The sequence below is a fragment of the Didymosphaeria variabile genome, assembly GCF_027946475.1.
Source record: "Didymosphaeria variabile strain IMI 356815 chromosome Unknown scaffold_4, whole genome shotgun sequence".
In the NCBI taxonomy this organism is placed as follows: Eukaryota; Fungi; Ascomycota; class Dothideomycetes; order Pleosporales; family Didymosphaeriaceae; genus Didymosphaeria; species Didymosphaeria variabile.
In genome coordinates this window covers 4472667-4487087 of record NW_026611623.1, presented here as the reverse complement: position 1 = coordinate 4487087, position 14421 = coordinate 4472667, and the positions used below count along the sequence as shown (strand labels likewise).

Here is a 14421-nt window from a genome sequence, read left to right as displayed (position 1 = left end):
CACCTCATCTGGTCTTGACTACGCCTTCACCGGCTCCTCATCATTCCCAATGGGCGGACTGGAAGTCCCCGGTTCCACACCTTTCCTCTTCACCCCAGTCTTACCTTGTACAACCGTCCACATCTGCGCCACGAAAAAAGCCAAAGGTTTCTATCTTTACCCCTTGGAAATAATGGTATCTACGAATACTCCCTTTCATCAAAGTCGTCGAAAATCCAATGCTCAGAGAGCCTCGCTCGTTCCTCCTCAGACTCAGCTGCGTCGAGCGCATCAGCTTTCAGCTTTCTTTCACGCTGTTTTGTCTCTTCATATTGCTCTAAGGGTACCCACCCCTCGGGTCCTATGCCAATGATATCCCTACAAGTCTGGAGCTGCTCATCTGCCTCAATTTGCGCAGCGTTCAGACGCTCACACTCAAGCACTTCGTCCTCTGAGAATTGTATTGGGCAAGGGGCCTTCGCATCACCGCTTGCGCTGGCTGGAGCGGCAATCTTAGACCAGTTTTTCATCAAGTGAACGAGGTCGGCTTTGAGGGTGACGTTATCGCCTTCCCAGGGATAACTCGCATGATCAAAGAGTTTGCGCCTCAGAATGCTGAAGTCGGAAGCTAGGGCGTCGTAGTGCATTGGATTAAGTTTTGCAGTCATTGCAACGTAGAAGTAGTGAAGCTGACGCCGTCGTAAGAGAAGGACCTGCTCGAACTGTTCGCTCTCGCTCAATTCATCGAATTCAGGTGGCAGTTCAGGAGTTGTAAGAGATTCTGAGATGCTGTCGCCGTAATTCTGGAGGCTGCTAGGAATACCACACTGCAAAAAGAGTGGGAGTATCGCGCAGTGTTGCCAGTCGATAAGGCCAGTGATTTCAAGTTCATCAGAGACGAACACATTATTTGGTTGGAGGTCGGGATGTCTCAGCGTTGGTCGAATAAGAGCTTCTTCTTTCGGAACGAGATATGGCGCAATTCGCAGGTATTTATCCAGACTGTCAAGATGATCTAAAGGCGATTGCTTTTGATAATTGTAGATCTTTCGTCGCAGACGTTGGAAAGGGTGAAGCGGTTGGCCGACCTGCGTCAAATATGCAATCTCCTTCTTGGCCCCGGCTATTAGTGCAGCTGCTGTATCTGTATCTTTGCAATAATCAGTTGAGGTTGCAAATGAAGAATGGGTTACATCATAACAGTCGATTAATAGGAAAGTGAGTCGGGCTTCGTGAATGCAAAAGCTGATACTTACATGGTCCACGATCAGTCCGGATAGCAGCCCGTTTTCCATGCCACAGACTGAGTCTTGTATCAGGACCAACACAAAAGTCGCTGTTGCGTGTCGCGCTGGTGATGGGAACCTTGACATTATCGGATCCACTTTGCAAATCTTTGGTATAATACAAGCCACCACTTGCTGGAAACTCGAGAGCAAACAGTCGTGACTCCAATTCCACGAGTTTGGTGACAACGGTAATTCTTGCCTTTTCACCGAGATCAAACCATATGTCACCCAAGTTCGTCCCTTGGATAAGCTCCATGAAGATGTATTCAGTGCCAGTAGCGTTATCCGATGTAGCTGAGTAACTGTAGACCTGGGGAACAGAAATGCCGTGCGAACGGAGAAAGTCCATCGTTGCGACTTCGCTAGCTATGACCAGTTGTCTCGGCTCGGTAATTGGATAAGGGATGCGTCCAACGAACTGGAAGCCGTCACGCATCGTAATCAGAAAGGTTCTGTTAAAACCCCCTTCAGCTAATTTTGTAAGTGAAGTTACGTCTTCAATATTCTGGTTAACAGCTGCAGCCGCGAAGCGCTTGAACTCCGATACATTGAAAACACGTCTTCGTTCAGAGTGCTTCAGATCGTCATTCCAACTTCAGCCCATAGTCAGCAATAAGTGTTGGATTTAACAGGAGGGGCCGACAAACATCCATCGTCCTGACGTATATTCAAATAACTCAGCAGGTCCTTCCATCGAGTCCACAAAACGAGTCGACTCTGCGCAGAAATTCCTGGCTCTAGGAATTCGTACCGTCCTTCGGAGATGACTGCAGAGAAAATCAGGGACCAGACGGCTGGTTAAGTTTCTATAGAATGCCATAGCACAATCGTGCCGTAAAGTGGCGTAGCGCAAGGTAGACCTTTCAATTACTGCTGTCGCGGAGGCTGAGGTGAGGATCTCAAAATGGTGTTGATTGACAAAATCTATTATATATGAGGATCTCTCTATAGTGGGCAGTACGCAATATAGAGCTGGTGCAGCCGCCAGCGCTAGAGCTATATAGGCTAGCCTCTACGCGCTGTCACGTGCGGCTCAGAGATGTGCCTCTGGCTCCGTAACAACTGCAGTGATTGCGGAGACTCGTGCCCAGGTCAAGATGCTGTCATCCATTGCCTGCAGCCGTGAGGTGTGCCATCTCAGTATTCGGTGAGGAATCCAATCGCATTGAAAACGCGATGATGAATCTTTCGTTAGTGTATGTCATCGGGCACTCGGAGGGGAGGATTATTGTAAGCAATGAGAATGTCGGTGGTTCCGGTTGCTCAACCTCCGGGCAAGCCGAACGCGCCTTCCCCGCCCACCACTTAGCAACCTCGCCTTCCTCGCGCCTTCCTCAACGCGTCGCTTACAAACTGCATGATGGGAGCAATGTCGCAATCACAGCCTCATCGTACAAAGGGGAGCTTGCACAACGGTGCAAAGCTCCCACCGCACTGCCGTCACACAATTGCCCGCCCTCGATAGCTATGACCTTCACGAAGCCGGTTCTCATCTCCGGCGGCGGCATTGCTTCACTGCTGCTCGCTTCAACCCTGCGCCGCAGCAACATTCCGTTTATCGTATACGAGCGCGATGCATCACCCATCTTCCGTGCCCAGGGCTACCGGTTACGCCTCTCCAACGAGGGTCTCGACGCCATCGAGAAGGCACTGCCGCCCGAGAAGTGGGAGACGTTCTGGGCCACATGCGGGAAGACTGGCGGTTCGGGTCTTGTAACCATAGACCCTTTAACCGGCGAGACATTAAGCCAGGGGCCCGATGCTGCCAGTAGACCCAACACAGGTCCGAGGGAAGTGTTGTCGTCCCGCGACGGCAAGGTGGTGGGCATTAGCCGCGGCGACATGCGGAAGGTGTTCATGGAAGGCATCGAGGACTCGATCCGATGGGGCCACCATGTCAGGAGCTACGAGTTGACAGCCGACGGTGTGCGTGCTATCTTTGCAGACGGCTCCGAGTCTGAAGATGGCTGCTTGCTGGTAGGCGGTGAGGGCATCTATTCCTACGTCGCAAAGCAGCTGTCTGGCGGCAAACTCAAGGTGTACGATCTCGGATCCCGTGGTATCCACGGCCAGGCACCCACAGCAGCTTTCAAGGGTCTTGGAGAGGGTGTCTTCCGCCTCGTTGACGAGAAGACGGTTCCCGGCCATAAGATTTTCCTCATTACCAACGTCCGCCCTCAAGATATGGACGATCCCAACGTCCAGTTCGGCTGGACTATGGGCGGCTCTCCCGGTGTTGTCAAAGCACCCAACAACAATTACACATTGATTGGTAAGCCTGCCGCCGACATAGCCAAGTCGCTCACCGAGAATTGGCACCCCCGCTTCAAGCCTCTATTTGAGCAAATGAACGAGTCGGAGGCCGCTTTCTGGAAGATCACTTGCTCTTCTCCTGATGGAGTTCCTGAATGGACCAACGAGCCTCGAGTCACTGTAATTGGGGATGCGGTACATTCCATGACTCCAGCAGGCGGCATCGGCGCGAACACGGCTGTGAGAGACTCAGAGCTGCTAGGTAGATTGTTAGCAGAAGCTGGCGAGTTCAGAGACGGCATCACAGAGGCGTATGAGAAGGAAATGAGGGTTTACGCCAGTGAAGCTGTCAAGACGAGCTTCAATCAATCAGTTGGAGCGTTTGGTACAAATATCGACTTGAACGCGACTATAGAACCAAGGGATGTCTAATTGCGAAGAAAACCAACAGCAAGCGACCGCTGACGACTAGCAATACGTAATATCACTTCCTATACGTTCTCTGTACTCTGTCCATACCATATACAAGCATCTCGAAAGGCGTTCGAAGGTATCATCAAACGTCTACCACTCAGCAATAGAAGATTCGCAGCCCAATTCCCTCAAACAGTCCTATCGTGATCCAGCTAAACCATCTTTCCATTTCCATCACTCCTCTAGTTCCTGGCACAGCACCCATGTCGGTTTCTCCTCCTCTAGGAATCGACTCTCTTCAAGCTTCGGACCCCTGTGGAACACCAGGTCGCCCTGCCCTTTGCAAGCTTCTTCATCACTGCAACACGCCTCAGCAACGCAAATGAGTAGGGCCACTTCAACCTACAGGAAGAATGCGCATCCGCACCGCTCTCGGTCAATGCGGTAGATAACTGCCGTCTCATTGTTCCAAATAGGCTCACAATGGGCATGCGTTTGCAAGCCCACTGACCACCACGCTGTGTCTTCCATGCGAACGTAGCCGCACAAGGGAGTGTTGTCGGGAGGGGGATCGTCGCCGATCGGGGCCGCAAAGGCAGCACAAGCAGCCACAAGAAGTGAAACGAAGAGCCTCATGTCGAAGTAAACCTGGCTGCCACGTGGAAAGACAAAGACCGTCTACGAAGGTATCCGGGTGCAGATGTTAGTGGCAGTCTGACGCAGTGTTGTTGATTCGGCGACCTGGTTGAGCGGGCAATCGGGGTCTCTAAATACACAGCTCAACGTCCATCTTCCAGCCCCATTCGCATGTGGATGCGCCCTCACCGACATTCTTGAAAAAGCGGCTATGTACACAGCCTACTCCATCCCAGTAGTTCCCGTAACCGGCAATGTGTGTATGGCTACTAGTCCTTTCCGGACGTCCTTCGTAGGACGAAAGTGCAACGGCGAACTCAGACTATCGGCTAGTTTCGCGACACAGAAAGCGATCCATTGGCACGACTTGAAAGTACAAAAACACCATGCATCCTATGGGTATAGGTACCCGGGATATGGAGCTGGAACCTTCGACGTGTCCCCAGCCATGCGCTATGAGCAGCTTCCCCGGTTCCATATATTGGAAACTCACCGCTGGAAATAGCGCGTGCCCTTGACCGCCCTCCTTCCTCTCTCTCTCTTGGTGGTTGGGTGTTGGGCTGTCCGATATCCGTCATTGGGCTCAGTCGATATTGTCTTGTCCTCTATCTCACCTTCTTGCCGGTATGATTGCTGCTCGGCTCACACGAGAACAAACGCCACTGACTTGCGACGGACCGATCACGCTACACACGATAGACCGCGGCTGCAACGGTTGTGACGCATGTAACTTTTCGTCTCAGAGAGCATGGTGGGCCGAGGATGCGATTGGGCTATATCAAAACGATGGTACTGTACTGGGCATGAAGCTTGAATCGTGACGGTGTGCTACGACAGTTGGGCACAAATATTTCGACGATGCTCTACACCTTTGTGGGCCGCTTCGAGTCCCAGCTAGTCGATGACTGTGCAAGAGAACGACATGCTAAACAAGGAATCAAGAAACCAATTCATCACATGTCAAAACACCGCCACAATCCTCGTGCTGACATCTCCACGCAATTAGGACCGCCTATCATGTTCTCTCTCAAGACCCAGGGGGTAGTGCGAATAGATATTCTGGACATCATCCTCATCGCTACACGTTGTACACGACAATCCGCCTTCGCAAATCCTACCACTATCGACCTCGGTCTCACTTCTCTATCCATATTGTCGCATAATGAACCCCTTCAATCAAAGCAAACTCGCGAAAACATCCACTCCGCTATATCCTACTCCACACCAAACACCACCCCCAATCACTCTTCCACATCAAAAACAGGGAGAATGCCCCTCTCCCCCTCGGCCGTCCTTGCCGTCTTCTCCACAACCTTATCCCACAATTTCTCTAGCGCACCATAAAGATTGTTTCTATCGGCACAGAAGCTGAGAACCATGTATGGTGACCCGCCCTGGTGGCCTACATCTGCGTACAGAAGAAGCTATGCGGTGCACTTGCCATCTAGCTCGCGGACGTAAGTAATGTCTAGTTCGCCATGGGGTGGTGCCTTGGCGACCAAGTAACGGTCTTGGGCTACGGTGTGTTAGCATCTTTAGGCATGACAGAGGAGCTGGGGCTAATAAGGTCGGTGGTAATGTGCAGGGCAAGCAATGGGAAAGGAGGGACACACAGATTACGAGAGATTTGAGGGCTGCGAGGTCTTGCGGGCGTGGAGGCGCGTTTACGCGGAGGGACATCATGATGGCTCGCTCTGCTTTTTGGCCGAGTGTTGAACGTTTGAGGAGTAAAACTTTTGAGTAAGGGAGCTGTAGACAGGGGGGGGGGTATTGCGTAGAAGGAGAAGCAGACGCAGTATATAGCTTGAGGTCGGGCGATGGCAAACGTCTTCACGTAATCGTGCGTGGTAACAAATGGTGCAGAGCTGCGCAACGCAAATACTTGTTAGAGAGCGTATGCTGTATAGTCATTTCGTAGAGTTTCGGCAGTCTGTTATACTCTGGAGAACGCGGCCCTGCCTTTGAAGAAGATCCTGCGTCGAAATTTGACCAACAGTCAGGGGTGCTTAACTATTTACCCTTTCTATGCATTTGGTCCTGTGGAGATCGACGACTAAGATACCAGTGCAAAGGACATGAAGCGCAAGAAGCAGCCTTGAACCAAATCCAGGGACCCACATCATCCAAGTAGGACGACCTGATTGGTAGAAGCAGCTGGTTTGCGGGATTACAGTGACGGTTCCGATTGGTCGGGCGAAGCTCAGCCGCACTAGGTGACGAGAGACGGAAGCAGCAGCCGGTATCTCAACCACGTTCACAAGTGCTGCAGCTTGCATTTCCCCATCGCGATTGGCGTAGTAGTGGTCGGCATCATGGGATCGACGTTGTCATCAACGGGGGGTGATCAAGGGTCTCCATCAACAAGTCTTCTGGAGACCAGACCCCTCGCCTTCGAGCCGGTTCTTGCAAGTGCGCTCTTGAAATGGTGTGAACAAGTGGAAAACGAAGGAGGTCAGTTCTGGTATCGCGGCTGCAAGAAGAGTCTTGAGGATGAAGAGTTTTGGCGAAACGAGATGAGGAAGGGTTGCCCATTTTGTACACTACTCTACGAAGCTGTCTGGAAGCTTTACGGGGACTACCTGATTGAGGGCGGCAGCCTGAAATGGAGAGTCCCATATCCACGCACGCCGGAGGCGATCCGTGATGATGGGGGAAATGCAGTATACTTTAGGGTTCCAGATGGTAAGGTTCTCGATTTATGCTTCTAGCATTTGTCGCATGAGACATCGTCCACGGTCACTTGCTGAGTTACTTGGTAGATGGCAACCTTGCTCTTCGTTTGCGGAAATTCCCCAGCTTATGGCGCGGCAAAGGTCCTTCGGGGGAGGTCAAGCCCAGCCCTCGCGATACAGCTTCAGAAAGGACACTACAGACAGTCAAGAGTTGGATCAGTGAGTGCACATCTACCCACCCACTTTGCAGCCAGGCCGAAGTTGCCACGCTCCCGACGAGGGTCATCACTGTTGGGTCAGGGGAGGCAGACATACGTTTGCACGAGACAGAACAGACCACGGGCATGTACGCATGCCTAAGTCACCCATGGGGCAAACGGCCTTTAGTACGTACTCTCAAGGAGAATCTCTCTCAGTTCAAGGCTGGAATTCCTTGGTCGGTGCTTCCGCGGACGTTTCAAGATGCCATCGACTTCACCCGCCGACTCGGTCTGCAGTATATATGGATCGACTCTCTTTGCATCATACAAGATGATCCACTAGACTGGCAAAGAGAAGCAGCTCAAATGGCAACCATCTATCAACATGCCTATGTTACCTTGGCAGCTTCTAAGGCGACTGATTCGAGTCGTGGACTCTACACCTCATCCTTAGACCCTAAGTACCAGGCACAGCAGCTATCGCTTGTCAACGACGTCGACGATACCGATTTCCCACTGCTCGCATGTTCTGATCTTTTACATATCGATGGCTTCTTTGACTTTTTCCCAATTTCTCGGAGGGCTTGGGTGTATCAGGAGCGGCTTCTCTCCGCCCGAGTGGTGCATTTCGCCGGTGCCGAAGTAAACTGGGAGTGCAACTCCGCACGAAACTGCGAGTGCGGCAAAATATCCTCTGGAGCAGAGATCCTGCCAGACAAGATGCATTTCGCGGGTAGTCTAGCAGAGCTAAACGGGAAGTTCTCAGGGCAAGACGGAGAAGCCCCCTTAGCAATCCGTAACGAAACCAACAGAAGCCCAGACTACAGCACCTTCTCGCCCTCACTGCTCCAATCACCCCAATGGGGCCAAAGCATCAAAGCCTGGAGACAAGCAGTAAAGCAATACGCCCAGCTCAACCTGACCTTCCCAAAAGACCGCTTCCCCGCCCTCGCCGGCATCGCCAGAATGTGGGACCCGCAGTACCAGTCTCAATACCTCGCCGGCCTCTGGCGCCCCTCCATCCATCTCGACCTCCTCTGGCTCGTGTACAAACCCTGCCGCCGGCCCTCCGAATGGAGAGCCCCCACCTGGTCATGGGCGTCCCTCGAACACGAGCACCAGGAACTCCTCCGCTTCGATTCAGACCCCGAGTGTCTGAACTCTGGAAAGGGAAGCTGGTTTTCGCTCGGCAGGATAGGGACTGAGGATTATGCGCCTGTAGCAGAGGTCTTGGACGCGGTGTGTCTTCCTGCCGGGGTTGATCCTGCGGGAGAACTTCTCTCTGCGCATGTCTTACTCTCGACGTACGTTCTGCAGGGGACGCTGGTCAGGTGGCCGGGCGTGCTGGTAGAATATGGAAGTAGTCCTATTTGGCTTGTGGTGGGAGATACGTGGGTTGCTCAGGGGGATACGCACACCCGGGGATTTATGCTGGATGCTGCACTTACAGATGCGCAGGGCCCTTGGACGATACCTGTGAGTATCGTGCGTGTGACTGACTTTGGGCGTAAGACTGGGAAGGAGGCTGAGATGGCGTGTCTCGTTGTGCGACAGAGAGGCGAGGCGAGGACCGGCGAGATGGAGTATGAACGTGTGGGGTATGTTCGGTTCGTGGGGCGGGGGTTTTCGCAGGGCTCTTTGATCTCGAGCGAGGATATGGGCTTGGAGGCGGATATGAGGGAGTGGGTTATCGGATATCAGCGCGAAGTTGGTCGACTTCGTCAAAGGGTGGGGAGTGTGGAATCCCCTGCACTGGAAAGGCTCGTGGATCTGTTTCATGAAGCTGGACGTCAGACAATTAAGATTGTGTGAGGAGTTCGGATGCAAGGCACGTAGATTGAGTGGGTACTAAAATTTGCCCATTCTTGTGGAGGATCTGGACGTTTGGAGTGTACCTTCGTCATGTACGCTTGCCAGTGCCTTTCTCCATGTCCCTTCACCGTGTGCCTTGCTCTTTGAGTGGTGACTTCTTGTCCTTGAAGTCTGGATAATGCATTGAATTTCCGTTGCGCGATGTTCTCGGTAGCGATACTGGCAGCGGCCGGTGCGAGGCAACCTGAACAAGGGTTACCACAACGTGTATCGCCTATCAAGCTTTCAGGCTCCGTCGGCCGGCCATTGTGTCGGCTATGCTGAGTATTTTCCCAGGGTACACAAGCCGCATCCCGCGGCTCTTTACTCCGGCATCTCACATATACGCTCAAGCCTGTCTTCAAGCATATCTTAAATCCCACGCATCGTACCACCCTTTCATCTCCCACCTCTGCGCCCTCAAGAAATCCTTCACGTTCTCGTTCTCATACAGATACGGCTGCGTCCACCACTTCTCGTGCATGCTCACAAGCCCCTTCTTGAAGTCTTTCTCAGTCGGGCACCGTATGTTCCACTTATGATTAACTTCCGTCCACGGCATCGGCCCATCCCATCTGTGTGCGTGGTTCAAAAGATTCTGCTCGGGGTCCTTCGGATCGAACGCGTCGGTCATGTTGAGCAGCGAGCGGTAGTAATCGAATGCTGGGAGGGACGGCGCAAGTAACATGAACCCAGCGTTCATTTTGCTTATTTTCTTGAGGTCGGTGTCGTCTTTGGGTGGGAAGTCGTGCGTGCAGTCCCAGACTTCGGAGAGGGAGCCGAGGAGGTAGGTTCCGGGGAGTGGTGCTTCCCCCTCTAGGGGGGTATATGTATTCTGGTTCTTTGTCTGGCGCACCTTCGCGCCTTTGTCGTCGAAAACACCGTCCAGTGGGAGGCGGAGCATAGTGTCTCCGTCTAACATGAGGATGCGACTGTACTGGGTCATTTCCCACGCCCGCAGTTTGGTCGTGACGTCGTCCCATCGGTGCTGAGCAGCATGAATCCACTGGTCATTCTCGACGTGCAAGAAATCGACGGCGTGGATGATAGCACCATCTTTCGCGAGGCGAGCACGGCGCGACTCGGAGACGGACGGCGTCACCATTACTACGACATCGATGCCATTGGTTCGCGTCTCAGGCTTGTGCAGGAGCTGCCATACGAGAATACGCGTCGCGACGAAGTAGTTGTCTTCTTCAAGATCTTTTGGTCCATCAACTGTCCCAGAGAGAAAAGTAACGTATGCGAATCTCCCCTTGCCGTTTGCCAGGAAGGGGGCAGAGCCATTCGTGAATCCTGTTCCAGTGCGGTAGATGTCGTTGGATAATTTGCTGTAGCCTGTATTCTCGCTGTTCTGGCCTATGCCGATACGTACTCGGATTGCTTCGGTAGCGTGGGTCTGGTGGAGTGTGAGAAAGAGGAGAGTGGTCACGATGAAGGCGAACACTGCGACTGTGAGTCGTCGCCGTTCGGAGAATGCGATCATCGCGGACCGGAAGTTGATGACAAGGAGGGTCACTGCATCTAGAAAGGGGATATCGGACCTTATTGGAAGTGATTCCGGCTATTTGCTAGTCCTAACCCTGTTCCCTTAGCAGCATTTGGTCTGCCGATTCCCGCGGCCTATACTAGCTGATTCGCGAGCGTTACTGGCAGACGTTTTCTCTTGGGGTGCCGTCTCAGGCTAGCAATCGGTAACTTGCTATACAGTGGCAAAAGGAACACATAATGCTCCCTAATCTCGCATTACACTGCCGATTCTCACAGAGGAAACGTTCAAGGCTTTAGCTGCCGAGAACATGATGTGCCAAAATGCGAGGGACTAGCGCCTAGGCTCGCCTTTAGAGCTGGTGGGCCCTAGCCGCTGGCACGTGCCGGTGGAGCCTCCGTTTGTCGACTGTTCATCATTCCGCGGAAAGCGTTGTGAACAACATTTTCGCCGAGAACGTTGGCAATTGCTTCATGACGTTGGGAACATATGGCACCTGCTGCGTGTTATTCGGACAAGACTGAGTGGCTAGCTCCTGAAATCTTCTGTAATGTGCGATGTTCCATGTGGGACATGGTTAGATATAGAGTTGTGGTTGAGCCGCTTCCCTGTGACGATCGCCTCGTATGTGTCGATCTCCCGGATGCGGCCCCATCTGCACCCATGCCTGTCCACCTCAAGGCATAGGGTATATAGAATGCTACAGGCGTAGCATTGAGCTTCGAATAATCTTAGGGGTTGGTCATGGAGAGTTCACTCTTATTTGCACAGCAAAACATTGCAGCCAGGTGGTTGGAGCAAATCAGGAACCGGCTCCTGTCCGATTGCGATTCCTAGGCTCGATCGCATCGTTCAGGCATATGTGAAGTATTCGTAGTGCAATACAACGATCGTTTGAGCTGCGGATGGGAGGCTGGTGTTAACGTTGGTGTTCTGGGACAGGCGTGGGGGCCCTACCGAGCCTCTTGCCGAATCCAGACCATGGCAATCCGCAATTCCCATTGCAGTCATCAAATGCAGACCCGAAAGGGTCTCTTTCGGATCACGCTCCACACCGTATGCCTTGTACAGAATGCCATCGGCTGGCGGCAAGAAGTCAATGTTCCTAGGTCGCGAAGCCTGACCATCACTCGAACTCCAGGCAACTGCAGATCTGCCAGGGTATTCCTCAGGCTGCAACAGCATAAACTGTGCCACAATGATCTTCCACACGATAACCTTCGCCGGGCGCAGCAAAAAGGGCGGAGTATGACTCGACTCGGTATGCATGTACATTGAGTCACGGTCCGAATCCTCATAACCAACATGAGACGTCGACAATCTTCTCTTCAGTGCTCACTATCATTTCGTCAACAACACACGATCTCAATTCTCGACTTCAAATGCAGATTTACGTACCTCTGAACTTGATCTTGTTAACGAAGCCACAATGGCTTTCACCAACAAAATCGCAGCTGCATTCACCCACGATGTCACTAACGACCTCGGCCAATATGTAATGCCACATCTGATCGAGTGGTGGAAAGTCGTCAGAGCAGAGCATGATTATCACTACAAGCAGTACATCACTTCCCATTGTCCCTAAGGATTCGAGCAAGGGCTAATGAACGCCAGAATAGCAGAGCTCAAAGCCTTGATACGACAAGCCGATAAAGCGATCGCACCGGCCAAAAAGCGAGACGGCCCACAATCAATCGTAACGAAGCGCTTGATTCAGCACAGGCGCTCTTCCCACGAAAATGTAAAACCATTGGAAGACAAGATATACCTGCTGAGACGGTGAGTCGTGCCTAATCATGCGTAGCTCCGACCAGGGACTGACACGTACGCATACAAGTCATCTAGCTTCTTTCGACAAAATCTTCAATGCAGCCATCGAGCCCTACTCTCGCGCCTCCTCCCTCGCACTCACCTCCGCCCTCTACGCAAAATGCCCCCGCGAGCTACGCGATATGGTGTACTCGCATCTCCTCGAGGGCGCCACCCTCAGTGACCAATTCGCGAAACAAGTCTGGCTCCCCTATGAGTCAGTGGACTACTCTTTCCCAATCTTTCTGAACCCAGAATATGTCTATGAAGAAGTGGTGTCAGAGATGATGCACATCCTCGCGAAACGATTCACACCGACACGGTCAAAACTACGTGCATTCTTCACAACAAGCGATGTTGAGCTCGAGTTCGCCGCCTCGGAATTCTTCAGGCATCTGCGCGAGGCGACGTTTCCAAATACTGTGTTTGCGACGCCGCCTCTGAGGAGTGATGCGGAGAAGATGAGGGCGGCTGAGGAGCTGTATGGAAGGTACTGTCGTGGAGGCATGTTGAAGCCGACTTGCAGGTTCGTGACGAAAGTGGCGAAGCGAGAGGAGGTGGAATGGTGACTCTTGCAGTCGATCGGTGCAAGATATCTGTGGGGAGATGGTCATCAGGTTGGAACAGTGACATGTAGTTTTTGGCTTCAGCTGAACCATGATCTGCCCTGAGCTGCATAAGCGGTTCGCAGAACACGATTCTCAAAGCAGTATGCGTGACCACACCACGGAAGCTCGGTTTCTTAACGCATGTCCCGCTTCGAATGAGTTAAGATGTTGTTTCAACAATTAGAGAATGGTCCTAGGCAGACACGGGAGGATCCGTTTCGTGCTGTCATACAAGCCTTGTTGAAGGCTTGAGCAGAACACCTTCTCGAAAATCTGTACATTTATTCTCCCCCGCGACATTTCCATTGGTCACGCACAGCAGCTAGCATACGGTGACACGGCACAAACAGTGGTAGACAGTGCGCCTCCTACCGTAGCTGTACTCAGGTCTACCCCACCCGCGAGAAAACACTGCGTAAGCGTGCAACACATGTCCTGCGTTTCAGTTGCTCATCATCAAATGAGACAAAGGAAGGAATATTGAAGAAGCCCGACGAAATATTGAAATATTGGACGAGTGGCAAGCATGATCGCGATCCCCAGCTGTAGGCCGTGGCGCCCCACACGCGCCAGTTTCAGTGGATCCGGTCAGGACCCAAAAGGGACAGTGACTATAATTAGGCATATTGAAGGGCGGCATCAATGCCATTCATGTCAATAAAACTTCGGGGAGAAAGCATTGATGAAGTAATGTTCTCCAGTGTGATATTATTCCAGCAAAGGGGGAGCCGGAGAGGGGCCGTTGGAGCAAAGTTCGTGTGGTGCTTACGCAGATCGACGCGAGACAGCAGTACGGGCGTTTCCGAGGGAACATGGCGTCCTCCAAGCTAGCAGTCGTGTTCGCCTGAAACAGACGGGCGTCCACACAATGACCGAGTGAGCTGACGACTCCCTGGGTAAGGATGGCACTGCATCCAGCACAGCGACCATCTCGCACGCCGGAGGACGACGACAGCAAACGGCGCGTCGAGCAGCTCGATCAGCGCAACCTCCGAGATGGAAATGAGCAAAAGGAGCATCGCCACGGAATGGCTGGAGCGTGCAGGCAAGGCCCGCGTATTATTGGCTGTGGAGCCCCCTGACGGCGCCGTTGCCAGGCCAGGGTGGCGCAGGGTAGCGAAAACAGGGGAGCTTTTCCGCCTGCAGGCTGGCTGGATGCCCCATGGGCTCGAATAAAAGGCGACGCGTCTCCTGAGAGAGTTGAGACTACATCCATTCACT

The 14421-nt window shown here is 52.7% G+C and overlaps 5 protein-coding genes across 5 annotated transcripts; 3 read left to right on the top strand and 2 right to left on the bottom strand.

The window, feature by feature from the left end:
• Nucleotides 1–179: 179 nt before the first annotated feature.
• On the bottom strand, nt 180–1617 carry N0V89_006368 (uncharacterized protein; the record flags this gene model as incomplete). The annotated part of the gene is made up of 2 exons (XM_056215138.1): nt 180–1129; nt 1236–1617. 2 exons carry the CDS (start codon nt 1615–1617, stop codon nt 180–182), a joined length of 1332 nt encoding a protein of 443 aa, XP_056072405.1.
• A 1118-nt stretch (nt 1618–2735) lies between these two features.
• On the top strand, nt 2736–3953 carry N0V89_006367 (uncharacterized protein; the record flags this gene model as incomplete). Its single annotated transcript, XM_056215137.1, has 1 exon — nt 2736–3953. One exon carries the CDS (start codon nt 2736–2738, stop codon nt 3951–3953), a length of 1218 nt encoding a protein of 405 aa, XP_056072404.1.
• Nucleotides 3954–7370: 3417 nt separating this feature from the next.
• N0V89_006366 (uncharacterized protein) lies at nt 7371–9255 on the top strand (the record flags this gene model as incomplete). The annotated part of the gene is made up of 2 exons (XM_056215136.1): nt 7371–7462; nt 7494–9255. The coding sequence occupies 2 exons, from the start codon at nt 7371–7373 to the stop codon at nt 9253–9255; spliced, it is 1854 nt and encodes a 617-aa protein (XP_056072403.1).
• A 400-nt stretch (nt 9256–9655) lies between these two features.
• Nucleotides 9656–11021, bottom strand: N0V89_006365 (uncharacterized protein; the record flags this gene model as incomplete). The annotated part of the gene is made up of 2 exons (XM_056215135.1): nt 9656–10812; nt 11018–11021. 2 exons carry the CDS (start codon nt 11019–11021, stop codon nt 9656–9658), a joined length of 1161 nt encoding a protein of 386 aa, XP_056072402.1.
• Nucleotides 11022–12212: 1191 nt separating this feature from the next.
• N0V89_006364 (uncharacterized protein) lies at nt 12213–13161 on the top strand (the record flags this gene model as incomplete). The annotated part of the gene is made up of 3 exons (XM_056215134.1): nt 12213–12343; nt 12398–12562; nt 12621–13161. The coding sequence occupies 3 exons, from the start codon at nt 12213–12215 to the stop codon at nt 13159–13161; spliced, it is 837 nt and encodes a 278-aa protein (XP_056072401.1).
• Nucleotides 13162–14421: the final 1260 nt, after the last annotated feature.